General features: G+C 33.5%; 1 protein-coding gene across 1 annotated transcript in view; it reads right to left on the bottom strand.

The window, feature by feature from the left end:
• Positions 1 to 4: 4 nt before the first annotated feature.
• Positions 5 to 17,303, bottom strand: part of LOC108527538 (cGMP-dependent protein kinase 1-like) — a 93,791-nt gene continuing 76,492 nt past the window's right edge. The window contains exons 2-3 of the mRNA XM_017868854.1: positions 8,988 to 9,159; positions 5 to 31 (exon numbers count right to left, since the gene is read on the bottom strand). Of these exons, the coding sequence (XP_017724343.1) occupies positions 5 to 31; positions 8,988 to 9,159 (199 nt within the window). The remainder of the gene's footprint in view (positions 32 to 8,987; positions 9,160 to 17,303) is intronic.

Here is a 17,303-nt window from a genome sequence, read left to right as displayed (position 1 = left end):
TATTTTAGACACTTCGAACATATCCTGAAGCCTAAAAGCAAAAACATACTTTTGTATTCAGTTATTGCTTGTGATTGATTAACTTTGTGGCATTTTATGAAATAGGAAATATTTACCATGACCTTTCTCCAATCTGCACATTTACAAGGTGATCTAAGTCATCCACAAGTACCCTATTATCAGTGACTATCAGTCATTTATTATTTGCTTGTTATTATATACTTTAAAACTTGAGAAAATTATCATTACATGACCCTACTCTATTTTGTCACTTGACTAATAACAATTTTATTTGGCCAAAATAAATTGTAACTCTTAAGTTTCCTTTTATTATTATGTAATTAGTTTATTGTAAAAAATAAGAAGATAGAAAATTATAGAGTAATATAAAATTTTCTATAATTTTACTATCCAAGGATAACCAAGCTTAATAATTTGGTCGCTGTCCTTTTTCATAGACACAAACACATGTTTCTTTTCTTCTTTGCATCTACTAGTTTATCCTCTGCTTTCTAGAAATTTAACAATATGCCATAAATATTACGTGTCCGTGATAGTTTTCTAGACTGGGATTTTAAGGTAGTTTAGACTTTAATTATTTGTAAACCTCCTATCATTATATGCAAAAATATGGGGGTATATACATATATGTGTAATTCTGGGGAGAGGGTTCATAGCTTTTATCAGACGTGTGATCCTCTGAATATTAAAAACCAGGGTTCTGGCTGGGGGCAGTGGCTCACTCCTGTAATCCCAGTACTTTGGGAGGCCAGGGTGAGCAGATCACTTGAGGTCAGGAGTTCGAGACCAGTCTGGCCAACATGGCGAAACCTCGTCTCTATTAAAAATACAAAAATTTGCTGAGTGTGGTGGCATGTGCCTGTAGTTCCAGCTACTTGGGAGACTGAGGCAGGAGAATCACTTGAACCCGGGAGGTGGAGGTTGCAGTGAGCCGAGATTGCACGTCTGCACTCCCAGCCTGGGTGACAGGTTGAGACTCCATCTCAGAAAAACCCACAAAAAAACAGGGTTCTAGTTTATGATTTTTAAGTACCATATAATAATTTCTCACACCGCAATTTATTTAGTTTCCTGTTGTCTGACACTTAAGTAGCTTGTAACAGTTCACTAAAAATATGCTCTTGCTCAAATCTGTAAATATTTTTGCTCTTCTTACTTCCTTAGAGATTTTCTTATTAATTCCTAAAAGTAGGTTTGCTGAATGAAGTAAGGGATGAAATGCTAATGATGAAAATAGCAAGTTGATCTTTAAAAAAGTTCTTTCTGCAAATCCACATGCAACTTAAAGATCTGTTTTGATCTAGCATTTGGAAATAAAGAGTTATGAGTTAAGAAAAAAAAAAAAATTAATAATTTCTGTTCATCAGAATATGTCACAGAAGAATAGAAATACAAGCCATAGATAGGAGAGATATCTGCAATGCATGTAACTTCGATAAGGATTAAGTTCCAATGTATATAAAGCCATCCCCCCAACAGTAAAAAAGGGAGAGGACAATAACAGACTTTTCATGGAAGAAATACAAATAGTCACAACCTCATTCATACCTAAAGAGATGAAAATTAAGATCACCAGGTACCATTTCCCATCCACCAGATAGGTAAAATTTAAATGTTTGTCAATATAAATTGTCCTGGATGTGAGGGACAATCAGAAAACTTAGGCATAAGTTACAATCAGGTATAATCAGATAAAACCACTTTGGAAAGTAATTTGGTATTATTTAAAAAATTTGAAGATTCACATACATTAAGACCCAGGAATTCTACTTCTATCTATACACACTAGAGAAATTACTGAACATATTTATAAGGATTCACCGTTAACACTGCTTACACAAGCACAATTTGGGAGAGCAAAATAACAGAAAATGATTCAGGATACCATCAATAGCAGCAAATATCAATAAATTGGGTTATACAATGGAACATAATACTGAACAAAACAAGTGGTAGAAGAATACATGCAAAATTATTAGATTTATATAAGTAAAAGAACATTCAAAACTAAATATGTACATTACATATAGGAAAAGATTTACAAGAAGAAATCTTTTGAGGGCTAGGCTCTTATAAGCTGACTTGTAGAGTATTAGTTCACAGATTCACAGACTCAGAGTATTGGAGTTTGTGAAAGGTACAGGAGATACATTATGGTTCAGCCACAAGGAATCCCTCCTCAACCCACACAAACTTTCTCTAAGCAGATGCTATGTAGTCACCTCTAGCATGCCTCATGAGATAAGGTTCTTGCTATCACATCAGGCTGCTCATTTCACTTTTGGTCCATTTTTAATTAGCAAAATGTCGATTCTCAAGTTGACTCAATTTAGACTTCACTATAACCTGCATTTCTTCTTTGGCCATCTAGATTTATGCAGAACACTTCCCTTTTTTCCCCATGTGACTGTGTTTTCAGCACTTAAAAACAGTTATCCTTTCTTCCTAAATCTGTCCATGAAATATTATCAGTTATTTTAAATACATTTTATGCTTCCTCAACTTGTTCAAGTATCTTAAAGTCCTTTCTGAAGCAAGGCACCCCAAAATGAACACGACACCCCACATGGCATCTAAATATTTCACATCCCTGCCTTTGCCATGGCCTCAATAACTAAAACACATCTTAATATTCACATTTAGTGCTTCAAGACTCTCCTTATTTATGATAACCTTTTATAATCAGGTGTTTTGTTTTGTTTTTACCTAAGTAGTACACAAGCTTTCTCTTTAACAGTAACATTGTAAGCTTGGTCCCATAAAGGAGTTGCAAGAATAACTTTAAGTACATTTGTATTTGAACTGTTCTAAAGATAGCTTTTAGATTAACACGAAAAACTCATAAGGCCAAAAGGCAACATCTGATTGTAAGAATAAAATGGCCTTTTCTCATGTTAAATTTACTGAGAGCTAATCAATATGAAAATGCATTCAATTCCTTCACACTCTCAGGTAGTGTTTTGAATGCCATCTGATATCGAAAGGCTCATTTTTAACATTTAACATTCAATTCATTTTAACATTCAATTTTATATAAAATCCCTCTTTGAATGTCAACATCCATTACATCATTTAATTGTATAAAGACAGTAAAACATGTTTGGGGAGGGAAAATAGAACTTGTAGTTTGAAGTGGTATAAGTTTACTGTTGATGGTGATTGTGATCATCATTGTTGATGATTCACGTCCACTCTGAATAACAAATAGTGTTGAACATCAGTATAAGAGGCAGACCACATTGTATCAACTAACTTACTGGAAAAGGAAGCAAATCTTTATAAGTGAAGTCTCAGTTCAATACCAACAGAAACGAGAGTCTAGTCTTTTGAGAGTCGATGTGAATAATCACATAACACTTAGAGTTAGTATACAAATGCTCCGTTAAAAGGGTCATTTGTGTAATAACTTGAAAGAATTGTTCCTTCTTAAAAAAATAAAATAAAAATGAAGCCAGTGAGAAAAACAAAATCAATGCTATTGATTGTAGATAGAAAATAGGGCCTCCAAAGTACATGGTGGAGTTTAATTCTAAACAATAAGGACACAGAGGTGGACCAAGAATTAAGCCAAATCATAGCCATTCTTTCAATAAGAAAAAAGGAACTAATAAGAGAAGAGGAATGGATGCCAGATGATCTACAGAGGGGTCAGTAAGAAGTTTCATATTCAAAGGATGCAGAGAGGCCTAAGAAGTACTTATAGGAAATACCTTGAATTTTTTTCTTTTTGAACTATTGCTGTTCAAGTTTTACTTCTTGCAAATAGTCAGATCATTTTTTAATCTCATGGTTTAAAGCTATGCATCTTTTATGAGCTCCTCAAGCTGGAGTACACATAATAGACATGTAACAACAGTACTTCTAATCGGTACTTCAAGAGTTAGCACCGTATAGTCCTTAGGCATGGGGACTCCATGGCCAAGATGCGTATTTCAACATACTGATTGCCTAGTCTTGGCCAAGTTATTAACTTCTCCAGGCATCTGTTTCCCATTTATTAACATGTAGATAACAGAATGCCTATCTCTTAAGGTCATTATGAGAATTAAAATTTTAAGACCTAGAAAGTGACTAAACAGTACCTGGCATATGAGTAACTAACAAAAGTTATTATCATTAATAAGCACCTCATGAAAAAAATTGGTAAGTTCTAGTATTTTATAGGATTGTAGGATGACTACAGATAATGATACTATATTATATACTTCCAAACAGCTACAAGGAGGATATTGAATGTTCCTAACACAAAGAAAATGAAAAATGTTTGAGTTGATGGATATGCTAATTACCCTGATGTGGTCACTATACATTCCATGTATCAAAACATCACCATGTCTACATGACTATTTACAACTATTGTACATCAATAAAATGAATAAAACAAAATAAGTTAAATTAAATAAAATTTGAAATGTAAAAAGAGAATTGATGATTTCATCAAAAAAGTTTACCTTAAAATAACCAATAGTCAAAGGACACTAAACAGACACTTGCCATTTCAAAAATTAAAATGAAATTTATCTGCTTCCACTATGAAACATCACATAATATGAACAAAACCAATATCTCTAAGCAAATCAATCACTATAATAGATATAAGTTAGACATTTCCAATACTAGAATATTAGGTAAAATTCACCCCAAATAACACATCACCAATATAAATCACTAAATCAGAGTCTGTTTCATTTTGAATGAATGTAGACTGAAGTTTGTCTTTATAATAAAAAAGGAAAACAAGAATATAAGGGTATTAACACATGCTACCTCATAATTAAGGCCAACGTCTATCTGTTTAAGAAAATAAACTGTATCCAAATATTCTGTAAGGCTCACAAAAATATATTAACATAATTAAAACATGAAATGAGCTTTAAGCAATATAATCTACTTACACTACTGCCTTAAAAAGTTAATTCCAAAACAACGTTGATCAAAACTTGAAATTGAAACTTCTAGGTAGCACTTTTAAGTATCTGAACTCATCTTGCTTGAAAATACGTGACAATGTACACATACTACACCCAGATGACTCTTTCCCAGTCATCCTAATTAATAAAGTCTTACCATATGAGTATTCTCTTTGTTAAAACCGTAAGAACCTTTGGCATTTAGGTATGCAATAATACTTGGAACACTGTCCGGGATGAAAACAAAAAAAATTTGTAAGGCACACCATTTTATGAAGACCACTTAATTTCACTAAAGAGAGACAGGAAGAATTGAACTGATTTTCCACATAAACTCCCTGGGTGTTTTGCTGAACATCTTGATAGTAAGAAAGTTTGTGGAAGATCCTTTACAGCCTATTCACTCATTGTGACCATGGTATACTCTTTATAAATATTAATGTTCACAGATAACAAAGAATCTATATCAAAAACATTGCTACCGAAATTTTGAGAAGATTGAACTAATTATACAATGAAACATTTCCTCAATTAAAACTTTTTAAAATTTAAATGATTGTTTTTTAAATTTTAAATTATTTTGACATAAGGCTATTAGCACAAGATTTGCTAAAGTTACACTGAGCTGGCTAGAATTACCATTTAGGGAAAGATCGGCATCAGGTTATAAAATTGTAGTCATTTTATTGAGTTTAACTGAAGGCAATCAACAACACTGCAAAAGCTGTGACTCTGAAGGCAATCAACATCATTGCAAAAGCTGTGACTCTGAATATTGATACATTATTTAGAACCCTGTTTTTAAGAGGATAATTAAGATAACGTGCTGTTTAGTCAATGCAGCAATGAAAGGAAGATAAAGAAAATTTATTAAAATTATCATGAAGCATCGGGGAAAATATTAGTATACTTACCTGGGGAAGCAATATTGTCTATCATGAGCATTTCTATCTTATTTTGTTACATTGGTGTGTGTGTGTGTGTGTGTGTGTGTGTGTGTGTGTGTGTGTGTGTCTGCATCAAACATCTTTGTTTGCTTCCCTCTCTTATCTCCTTATCATGTAGTATAAGATGTATTGACTTTATATCATAGTATTTAAGTATTGTTAACTTCACATCATAGTATTTAAGCTATGGGATATCAATGAGATGAATAAACATCACCCAAGAACTTTGTGTCTTCTTTTGGGGAAAGGGTTAGTAAATTTGCAGTTGCACACAGGGTTGTTGAATCATGTTAGGTGGAAGTATGACCTTGTTCTTGTCTTTATTTAAAAATTAAATGTGGTTTAAGAAGATATGTATGAGTGCCAAGTTGACAAGGGGTCGATTGACTTGTGATGTTTAATTTTACATGTCAACTTGGATAGGTCACAATACCTTGAGAAAGTTGCTCAAACATTATTCTACTGTAGACGTTTTGGTGAAGATACTCTTTAGTAACATCTAAATGAATAGACATTGAGGAAAGCTGATCACCCTCCAATAATGTGGGCAAGCCTCATCCAATCAGTTGAATAGAAAAAGTCCCACTTTTCCCCTAGGAAGAGGAAATTCTGTCAGCAGATGGCTTTCAGACTCGAATTGCAGTATCTCTGAACAATGGGCCTTACCCTGTAGATTTTGGACTTGCCAGCCTCCACAATCACATAAACCAATTCCTTAAAATAAATCTCCTTCTCACTGTATATATACACACACATCCTATTTGTCCTGCTTTTCTGGAGACCCCTGACTAATACATAGCCCCATAATTAACAGTTTGAGCTATGAATCCAAATAGCCTGGGTATCAATCCTGACTCTACTAATTAAACTAGTTTTGGAGACCTGGGCAAATTACTTAACCACATTAAGCCTCATCTCCTCAACCTTTAACAAAAGTGGAATAATAAATATTAGCCCTTTACCTGAACAGAATTGAGGTTTAAATAAACTTTTTAATATAATAAAAAAATTGAGAAAAAGCATGCTCTGTGTGTTGGGCATTTTCTAACATTAACACAATATTAAGCTATTATTCCCCAAGCTTCTTCCAATATCAAGCTACGAAAACTTTCAGTTAGGCTTAGTAAACCGAAGGGACAAGCACATGAATAAGAAATTTTTAGAAATAATTTCCATGGTTGGTTTGGGGAATCTATTTTTGTAAGAATATCTAAGATAAAGAACCCAAAACGCCATGTTGAATCCACAGGTGCTTCAAAATTGTTGGTTTCTCTGAATGAAATAAGCAATACAATTAGCATTTGAAAACAGATGAAATGGCAAAAAATAATACTTTCCTTTATAGCAAAAACAAACCTGTTTTAGTTAAAAGGTGGCTGACAATATAATATCCTGAAAAAATAATATCAATTATGAAGGCTAGCGGAATATAATCTCAGAAATGCTTAAATGCTGGTTTTCTAATGTTAGTAGTTCTTATAGATATTGCTCTACTCTTATATTCTATACTTGACGCCTCTTATATATTTGGTCTGTCACTTTTCCATCCTTTTCTGCTCCCACCACATATAGCCTTGTCCTATAATTTCATCTCTTTTATTTGCAATTCTCTGCAAGTGTTACATTATCGTGTATTTTTGTTTATTGTTGTTTTGTCAAAAGAATATAATTTTATAATTATTATTCTAAATGAATAATAATATATATATTGGAAGAATATATAGTCTGAAATAGAGGAGGGTGGAGAACTATAAAGGGAAAAAATATATTAGAACTACCTTAATAAATATCCAAAGATATATAATAAATAAAAGAGATCATAAGAGAGAGGGAGGAAGAAGAATCATTTCTTATAATATACTGAGAAATTTTATAATAGATAATAATAATACTTATTAAGAATAGATGGTGTTCTAATAACTATTACATTAAACACTTCATAACAATTATCTCATATTTTATATATCCATCCTATAAAAAAGGCAGAATGCAGGATTTTTCATCTGTTGGCTCTAATGACATTTTGGGCCAGATAAATCTTTGTTCTGGGCAGCTACCCTTTTGGGCAGTATGCCTGGCCTTTAACCCACTAGAAAGTCAGCAGTCCCCAAACATTACCCCTTTGTGACAACCAAAATGTCTCCAGATGTCATCAAATGTCTCCTGGGAGACAGAATCATCGCCAGTTGAAAACCACTGGCAGAAAGAAAGAATATCTTCTTTTTTCACAAATTGGTTAGGTGAAACAGAGAAATTAAGTGACTTGCCCAAGTATACCGCTTCTATGAATGACCTATAAGTTTGATAATTATAGGACACTATCACACAAATGTTTTGGATAAAACATTAATCACCACCTAAGAAACTGGTTTTCACGTGTCACCGTCTTACATTACAGGTATTTCTGAACTCACTGTCTTCCAAGCTGATTCAGTCATTATCTCAAGCTACTTTCTTCCCACAAAAGAAAAACATGTTATTATAGATTTCAAGTCAGAAATAAGTATTAAGAAAAATTAGCTAGGCATAAAACATATTTACACAGTGGGTGCCTCAGTTTTTTTTTCAAAACACTTTCTCTATTAGTCTTTACAGGATGTATGAAACAAGCTATTATTCCTATTAATTAGGCAGGTAATATGCCATCCAATCTTTATTATCTGCCTCTGTCATACACATGACAAACATTTTCTTTTTACAGAAGCAGGAAAACTAGTCACATATTAAAAGTTAAGGGTACAGTTGAAGATGCTTAAATTATTGGACAAAAATACTTCCAGTGATCTTGAGCTTCTGCTGAAGCTTTGTATGTTAGCTCAGTGACCTGACTGCATGCAGAATATTTAGTGTAATAAACTACCTTTCTTTTTTCACATTTTTAACTTTTCCATGTCTGAAAAAATAGTGGATTCTCATATTAATATTCTAAACACAAACACTTCACATAATTAGTTAACGACTGTATCTAAGTAGTGTTTCAACTTTTTTCAAACTAATTTCTCAATAAAAGAAGGAAAAATTGAATTTTCCATGTAATGCATTGCCATCTGTGTGCAGCTGATAAGATGAAAAGGGAATATTTGAATGTCAGAGGATTGGAGTTACAAACCGTACCTTCCATGACATACACCAGTGACCCCACATCTCCTTCTTTGATGATGCAACTGTCCTTGCCGTACTCCACTGGGTACATACAATCCACAATCTCCTGTATCTGTGACAGCTCCAAGTTCTTCATAAAGTCATTATCAAGGATAGCTTCCTTTATAAGATCCTTGGACCTATGGCAAGAGAGGGAAGATTTACTGGCCCATCTGACAAGCTCTTTCATAGTTTGTGAGGTTTAGCAGAGCCATACAGAGCTCTGGCACACCACAAATGTATTTTATTGTTAGGAATCCAATAATTTTCTGGAAGACTGGAGAACAAAGGAGTTCCACGGCAGCAAAAAAGGGCACTAAGAATTTTTTAAAGTATTCTATCATTTAATGAATAAGTGACCTACCAACCAACCAACAAACAAAATCAAACAAGTTCATTTTGCTTTAGACTTTTTCTTGATCACAAAGATTGCCAGAAAACCAATGGATACATACTTTAAATTAAAGTTTGTAATTTAGTTTAAGAATAAATACGAACAAAATTTTACAACTCCAGAACAAATACCATTACTACTGTTTATATTTGTAAAAGAACATCAGGGATGTATTGCCCTATACACAATTACAGAAAAAAAATGTTTACTTATTTTTTATGTGCCTCTTCTGCTAGACTTTATGCTCCACATAGGTAGAGATCATTTTAAATTTGTTTTTTTACTGTATGCCCAGTGTCTACTAAGATGCCGGTCATCTATAAATAGTATTTAAAAAAATACCAACCCAATAGCTTTATGTGTGAAGACTGGTGAATATAATGTTACTTTCAGTAAATGGTGGGAGATAATACTGCTCAAATAATACGTTGGATTAAAAAAGATAAGACTTGGATTCCTACTTAGCTGTTTGAAACAACTGGTAGAAATGCAACAGTTCTTTATACATGTCCCATGCTTTTATAGAGAATATTTCTTTCTTCAAGCAGCTTAGACTGAGGTAACCAAGCAAATAAACTCTATTGAACAAGATGTTTGAAGTGCAACACATTTTAGGTATGGGATTCAATACAGGTAGTCAGTAGGAAACATATTCATAAATTTTGTAATTGGAATTCAGCAGTTAATGAGAAAGTTTTAGCAGAACTTAAAACATTGGGATGTTTATTTGCTTGGATAAGAAGTTCTAAATGACTTTCTAAGAATGCAAAAATCAAAGTGGAAGAGACAATAAGAAATAATTTATCAGGAGGACAATCAGAGCACTATCAGAGAAGTCAGAAGCCGGATAAGATGAAAGCAAAGACCTTAGCAATCCAGAGAGGAGACAGCACATTTGGAATGTCATATTAAAAGTCTTAATTTTAAAAAAATTAAACACAAACTGACCTTTGTCCTCACTTGCTTAGCAAGTGGCTTCCAGGGAAATGACCTGCAGTAGTGAATACTGACTAAAGCATTAGTCTTCTCTCCCCATTTCTGGGAGGCTTTTCATCTAGACCTCAGTCTAACTAGCCTAGCCTTCACCATTATGTTTTGTAATAATTCAGTTTTAAGTAGTGCAAAGATACACATAAAATAAAACAATTGAAATTTCATTACTATGAAGAATAATCCTAGAATGGAATGTTATGCTACCATTAAAATTATGTTTATGAGGAGTGTTAATGGCATGGAGGAAATTCTTCTATTATTTTTAAGTGAAAATGCAGGATACAAAATTGATTTTAGAGTAAGAATGTATGTGCCTATTAAAATGTAAAACACACACACACACACACACACAAAACAAAACATAGGTTTTGAAGAGGCATATATTTGGGTTTCAATCCTAGCCCTGACACCTCAAAAATTTTGAGTGGGTTGTCTTACTTTATTTTCTGAATTTCCATGTTATCATCTACAAAATGATGTTTTAAAAATACCAGCTTAATAGGTTTATATGTGAAGATCAAGGAATAAAATGTTACTTTCAGTAAATGGTAGGGAATAAAGGTTGTAGCAGTATTAATTGCAGTATTATCTTCACCCTTCCTTATAATTACCTTCACCACTCTTGGTCTGAAGAATAGCAGTGGCACCTTCATACCACTTCTTCATATTGACTCCTGAGATCTACTGTTCTGGGATTATTTTTCCAAGAATCTGGGCTTATTTGGTACTCAGGAAATTAATCTTGGTCAAATTGTATTACATTTTCTCTTTCCTAATTTTTTTTTTTTTTTTTTTGGTCAGAGAGTGAGGCCATTTGATGGGATCATAGTTTCTCGCATAATAAAAACTAATCAAGAACCACAACTTGTTCAGCTACATACAGATGGTATATTATCCTTTGTGAAGTATTAAGAGTGCCCTATAAAGATTTAAGTCCTAGAAATGCAGCAAGATTAAAAATGAAGCCCTCTTCCAAGAACATAATTATAATTAGCACCATCCAAATATGATTGAAGTTGCTTTCTCTCCTCTCATAAATAGGATTATTAACCTGTTTGATGAAGATATTACAAAAGATTAAACAATGAGCTCTAACACAATTCCTAAGAATTATCCAAACTTTCCAACTGTTTATCACTGACTGTAGAGTGTGGGATGCGAAGGACGGGATTTCAGGATGTTTTTGTTTCTCAAATTGTATTTTGGATGGGGGACATTTAATTTCAGGTCTCTGAAGAAACAAACTGGAAACTTCCATATAGGCTGTTGTGTCACTTTAAAGGAAACTAATCAATATAGGACCACATATTACTATTTATACCTTCATACAGGTATTGCCAAATAGCATTGTTTCTGAATTGTCACAAATAATTTGTCTCTACTCTCACAGCAAGATAGATACCTTGTGCTTCTGTGTAGTACAACCCCAAAAATGTTCTTGTCAGAGAATAATACTCAAAACCCTGACTTTTCATGTAATTTTCTTTTAAGTCCTTTCCTACTGAGGACTGAAAACCTTAGGTCAACTCTCATTAGTCTTTACTTTCTCTGACATTATAGACTATAATTAATCAGGGCCTCCATTATTGGGGCCCGTGCCGGGGGTGGTGGAGAATGAACAGACACAAGAGACAAAGACAAACAGAGAACATGGCGGCCGCGCCCAGAGCCTCCGCCTCACTTTATTTATACTCCATAAATCCCACATCAGCAAAATAACACAATGCAAAACAAACTTTCTGCACCCAGATGTAACCTTCTGCTTAGTTCCGTGTCTCTAAGCTCTTTCTTATTTGTCTGCCTTCTTGGCGCCTACTAGAGTTCATTAAAAGTTCAACTAGAGATACTGTCCTTGACTACTGGAGTTCATTAAAAGTGCAACTAGCTAGAGATACTGTCCTTGAGCCTTATCTATTCTTAGCATATTATTTTCAATGGCCCCTGCACTCCATCTCACTCTTCTTTGAATCCTTTTCTTTCCCCAAAGAAATGGTCTAAGACACTCACTGTAACTAAGATACAATGCATATAAAAATTGGTGATTTGAGCTGTGTTATTAGTATGGGAGTTGGGGAAAGGTGATATCACAAGTTACAGAAGGTAGCCATCTGCTTAACCCAGAGTATATATTTTAACAATATTTTGAAATAATTCAGCAGCCTGACCTGGGAGGTATAAGAAGCAACCACAAAGATCATGAATTTTTTTTAATCTTTACTATCTGACTTTGTGTATAAATAATTTATTTTTAAAATCTTTTTCTTTCATGCCCAAAAGGTGTGGCTTTTTAAATCTAAACACCCATAAACGTGACTTGACTAATTTGAGCTAGCCCTATTCCTTTGTCATCATTGGATTGTCAGCCTCTGAAATATTAGCTATATATAAAATGATATGCTGGTACTCAGGCTGTCTGGCTGAGTTGGAGAAAAGCGGGGGAAGCCATGGTATGTAGCATTTGCCAATTTCCATGGTGTAAATACTCCCACCACAGCCAATTTCAGGCTTTCATGCAAAATCAACCTGTTTGCAAAGTTCCTGGAAATTAACAAGCAGATCTTACATGAGCCAGTGCAAGTTGGCTCCAGCACAATACTGGATATAGAGTATTTTTCTAACACCCTAAGAATTTAGTATAACTTAATTTATAAATTCTGAAACCAACATGATAATCCTTTCTTTCCTTAAAAAATCTCATGAGGTGGTATAATATCCCCAGATAATTTAACGCCAGGATTAGCAATAGTTCTTCCAAACGTAAAAATACTTGATAGAAATTGTCTTTCTATACAATCTTAGTTAAAAATGGACAATTTTAGAGTATAGGAAAACATATACCTACTTCTTAAATAAGGGAGCCAGGACTATTCACTGTTAATAAACAGTCCCCACTAGTTTTCTTAAGCTAATAAAAGGATATTCTACATAATGGTTACCATACAGTAGGCTAGCAATATGTAAGTGGCAGTAGGGTTATTTCAAGGAGTAGGGAAGGCTAGTTCAGATTAAGTGGTCAGGAAGGCCTCTCTGAAATAAAGATTATATGACAATGAGATCCAACCATTGTCTTCTCTGTTGCAATGATGATGAGGAAAATCATTCTAAGTAGAAGTAAAAACAAGGACAAAGGTGTACAGTTTGGAATGACCTTGATACATTCAAGGATCAGAAAGTAGACCTGTATGGTTGAAGCATACAGTGAGAAAGAAGGAATGGGATGGGAGAATAAGATCATTGAGGTAGGCAGGGGATGGGTTTCATAGGAACTTGAAGACTACAATAAAGAGTTTTATTTTATTCCAAACACCAGTGAAGGACTACAAAAAGGGGTATGATTTATAGACAATATAACAGACATAAAGAATAAATGATGTAAATTTACTTCAAAATGTTACTGAAGTTGTGGAGGTTTTCTGTTGCGAATTTCATCAATTAATGAATACCAAAAACAAAATTGATTATCATGTTAATAAGGGAGTTTTGTAATTGAAATTCTTGAGAACCATTGTCTCATAAAGCTTACATTTATTTGGACTTTAAATCACTTACTCTCAGGCAACTCTTACATATTAGGAGAGAATGAAGTCTCATCTCAATTTTAAAAAACTATCTCCAGAGGCCTGAAGTGTGCCCACACTCTACTTTCACTCATGTTTTAGAACAGTTTCCCCCTCAGTCAGGTCACAGGCAATCTCTTCAATTAAAAAAGACTTCCAGGCACTTTAAAAGACATAGTCAAAGCTATTAAGTTATTGCTAAGAATGGAAATCAGCTAAAGCAATTTGAAAATGTAGCACAAAACTTCTATAATAAAATTTGTGACCAAAACATCACTCACTAAAGTTCTTTTGCACTGAATGGTCAATTTTGGGATCAAATGTCAGAAGAAGCAACAAACGATTTTCATGGTCACCTTGACCTACAGTATTGTCTATCCATTTGGGAACTCAGACATCCAAGTCTTCACTGAGGACGTAATGACAGTCCATAGCTCTTTCACACAAACTTACTCCTTGCAGAGCCTCTTAAAAGTTTCTAATTCCAAGTTATTGCAAAAGGACAACTCCATCCATCTATTGTGAAATATTTGATTAATACCTACAAGCAAGAAAAACAGTAGTCCTGTTGCTGCCACAATTGTTAAGATTCTGCCCAAACCATGGATCCTATTTCTTGCCTAACAGCTTTTCTGAATGAACTCCATAGATATAAGCTGGCTAAGAGCTAAGAACTATCAACCAGCCCACATAAAGATAAAATTTAATCCTGCAAAGTTATTGGCCAATTTAGATATTCCCTCAAAACTACAAACCAGTTTTCAACAAGGTTCAGACTGTATTTTCACATCAACCAACTCTGCTATAGCTATCCCAATCTTATGACAAAAATAGTCGTGAGGAAATCAAAACTGTTTGCCGAATTCAGACCTATAATTAGCATTTGATACAAAACAAAGGAATCACTGGGCCAAAATTAATGATAGCAACATAGTTCTTAGGTGAAAATTAAAATTTATCTTTTATTACATACATTGTAATATTTACCAACTGTCAATTGCCTTCTAACTTTTTTCCTGTAGTTCTAAAATAGATTACTTAGTTCCTTTTAATTAAATCATGAAATCATGATGAAATATTAATACTCAATGATTGTGGAAAGGGAAGATAGCCCATAAAATATTTATTTGCCCAAATGTCATTCAGATGGTAACTTAATTTTCCTTCTTTTTTTTCATTTTACTTTTAACTGACATGTAGTAACTGTACATACTTATGGGATACAGAGTGATATTTTCATACATGTACATAATGTGTAATGATCAAGTCGGGGTAATTATCATATTCATCACATTAAACATTTGTTATTTCTTTGTGTTGAGAATATTTAAAATTCTTTTAGCTTTTTGAAAATATACCATAAATTATTGTTAACTATATTTATCCTGCAGTGCTACAGAACATTGGAACTTATTCCTCCTATGTAGCTATAATTTTTTATCCATTAACCAATCTCTCATTATCTTTCCCTCATCCCTACTCTTTGCAGCCTCTAATAACTATAATCCTGCTCTTTACTTTTATCTATTCAGTTTACAATTAGTGAGAACATGCAGTATTTATATTTCTGTGACTGACCTATTTCACTTAATACAGTGTCCTCCAGGTTCATCTATGTTGCTGCAAATGACAGGATTTCATTCTTTTTTATGGCTAAATAATATTCTGTTGGGTATATGTACCACATTTTCTTATCTGTTCATCTGTTGATGGACATTTAGATTGATTCTGTATCTTGGTTATTGTGACTAGTGCTGCAATAAATATGGGAATACAGATATCACTTTGATATACTAATTTTATTTTCTTTGATAAATACCCATCAGGACTTTTAGAATCTAGACCTCTAGCTCTTACCATACACAAAACATCAACTCAAAATGGATTAAAGACCTAAATTTAAGACCCCAAACTATAAAACTACTAGAAGAAAAAGCAGGGGAACTGCTTCAGGACATTGAGTCTAGGCAAAGGTTTTAAGAATAAGACCTCAAAAGCATAGACAACAAAAACAAAATACACAAATGGGACTACGTCAGAAAAAAAAAAAAAAGGCTTCTTCATAGCAAAGGAAATGATCAGCAGAGTGAAGAAGCAACCTGAAGAATGGGAGTACATATTTGCAAGCTTCAGGCGAAGGACTAATATTCAGAAAATACAAGGAACTTAAAATAAATAATAATTATTATTATTTGATTAAAATATGGGCACGTGATCTCAATAGACATCTCAAAAGAAGACAAACAAATGACCAAGTATATGAAAAAATGCTCAGCATCATTAATCATTAGGGAAATGCAAATCAAAACTATAATGAGCCATCATCTTAAACCAGTTAGAATGACTATTATCAAAAAGACAAAAAATAACAAAATGCTAGAGAGGATGCAGAGAAAACGGACCACTTTTTACACTGTAGGTGAGAATGTAAATTAGTACAGCCAGGGAAAACAGTATGGAGTTTTCTCTAAAACTAAAAATACAGCTAGTGTTCTCCATTTTAACTAATACTTTCACCTCATTGTCATTGACTAGGAGCAATGCTAAGTAGATCTTGAAATCACTAGTTAGATGTTAACAGATAGCGCAGGTTTATATTAATTGAGGAAAAGGAAAATTGTTGTTCTTTTAGGTGTTCATACACTTCCAAAACATCAATATTAAAAGTCTCTCATTCAACTATTCAAGTCATTCAGCTCTCCAGAGATGCATTTTACGAGTGAGCCTAACTAAAAATAGAGCAGTCTCCGAAAGAATCCAGATCAAACTCTTCTCCTATAAGCTCCCTCTCTCATATCATGGAATTAAAACCGTGAAGTTTCACAGAAGTAACATAAAGTGCTTTGCTTAAGAACAAGTAAGACTGTACACATTTCATTGCAGAATTTAAGAACTATGTGGCCTGATCTATTAAGAACTAACTCTATTTCTAAAGTTTAGATGCCCAAACTGCAAACCAGGGTAATAATTGAGAAAAAAAAATGTCAGATATTTATATGTCTAATTGCAATTCAATGTTTTAAAGTATTTTTTTCGTATCTTTCAAGGCACTAAATAATTGAAATTTCTTAGAACTCATTTGTTTCCAACAAGGTCAGCATGAATACACTCTGAACAAGTTCCTCACCACCCTGGGCAACCCTATCATCAGGGCATACATTGAGTGCCATGATGTTACTGTTAGTCCTTTGAAACCCAGCAACTCACACCACCACTATGTGTTACATGTTGTAATTTCAATTACTGCAATGACTTGATTTTCAAATTGATCATTAAAGAAATCATTTTAGAATAATTCTGTTGTTAAGATGCTTCTAGACTTAATCTCTGAGATAGATTA

The sequence above is a fragment of the Rhinopithecus bieti genome, unplaced genomic scaffold (genome assembly GCF_001698545.2).
Source record: "Rhinopithecus bieti isolate Rb0 unplaced genomic scaffold, ASM169854v2 scaffold_4655, whole genome shotgun sequence".
Taxonomy (NCBI): Eukaryota; Metazoa; Chordata; class Mammalia; order Primates; family Cercopithecidae; genus Rhinopithecus; species Rhinopithecus bieti.
This window is presented reverse-complemented; position numbering and strand designations above follow the sequence as displayed.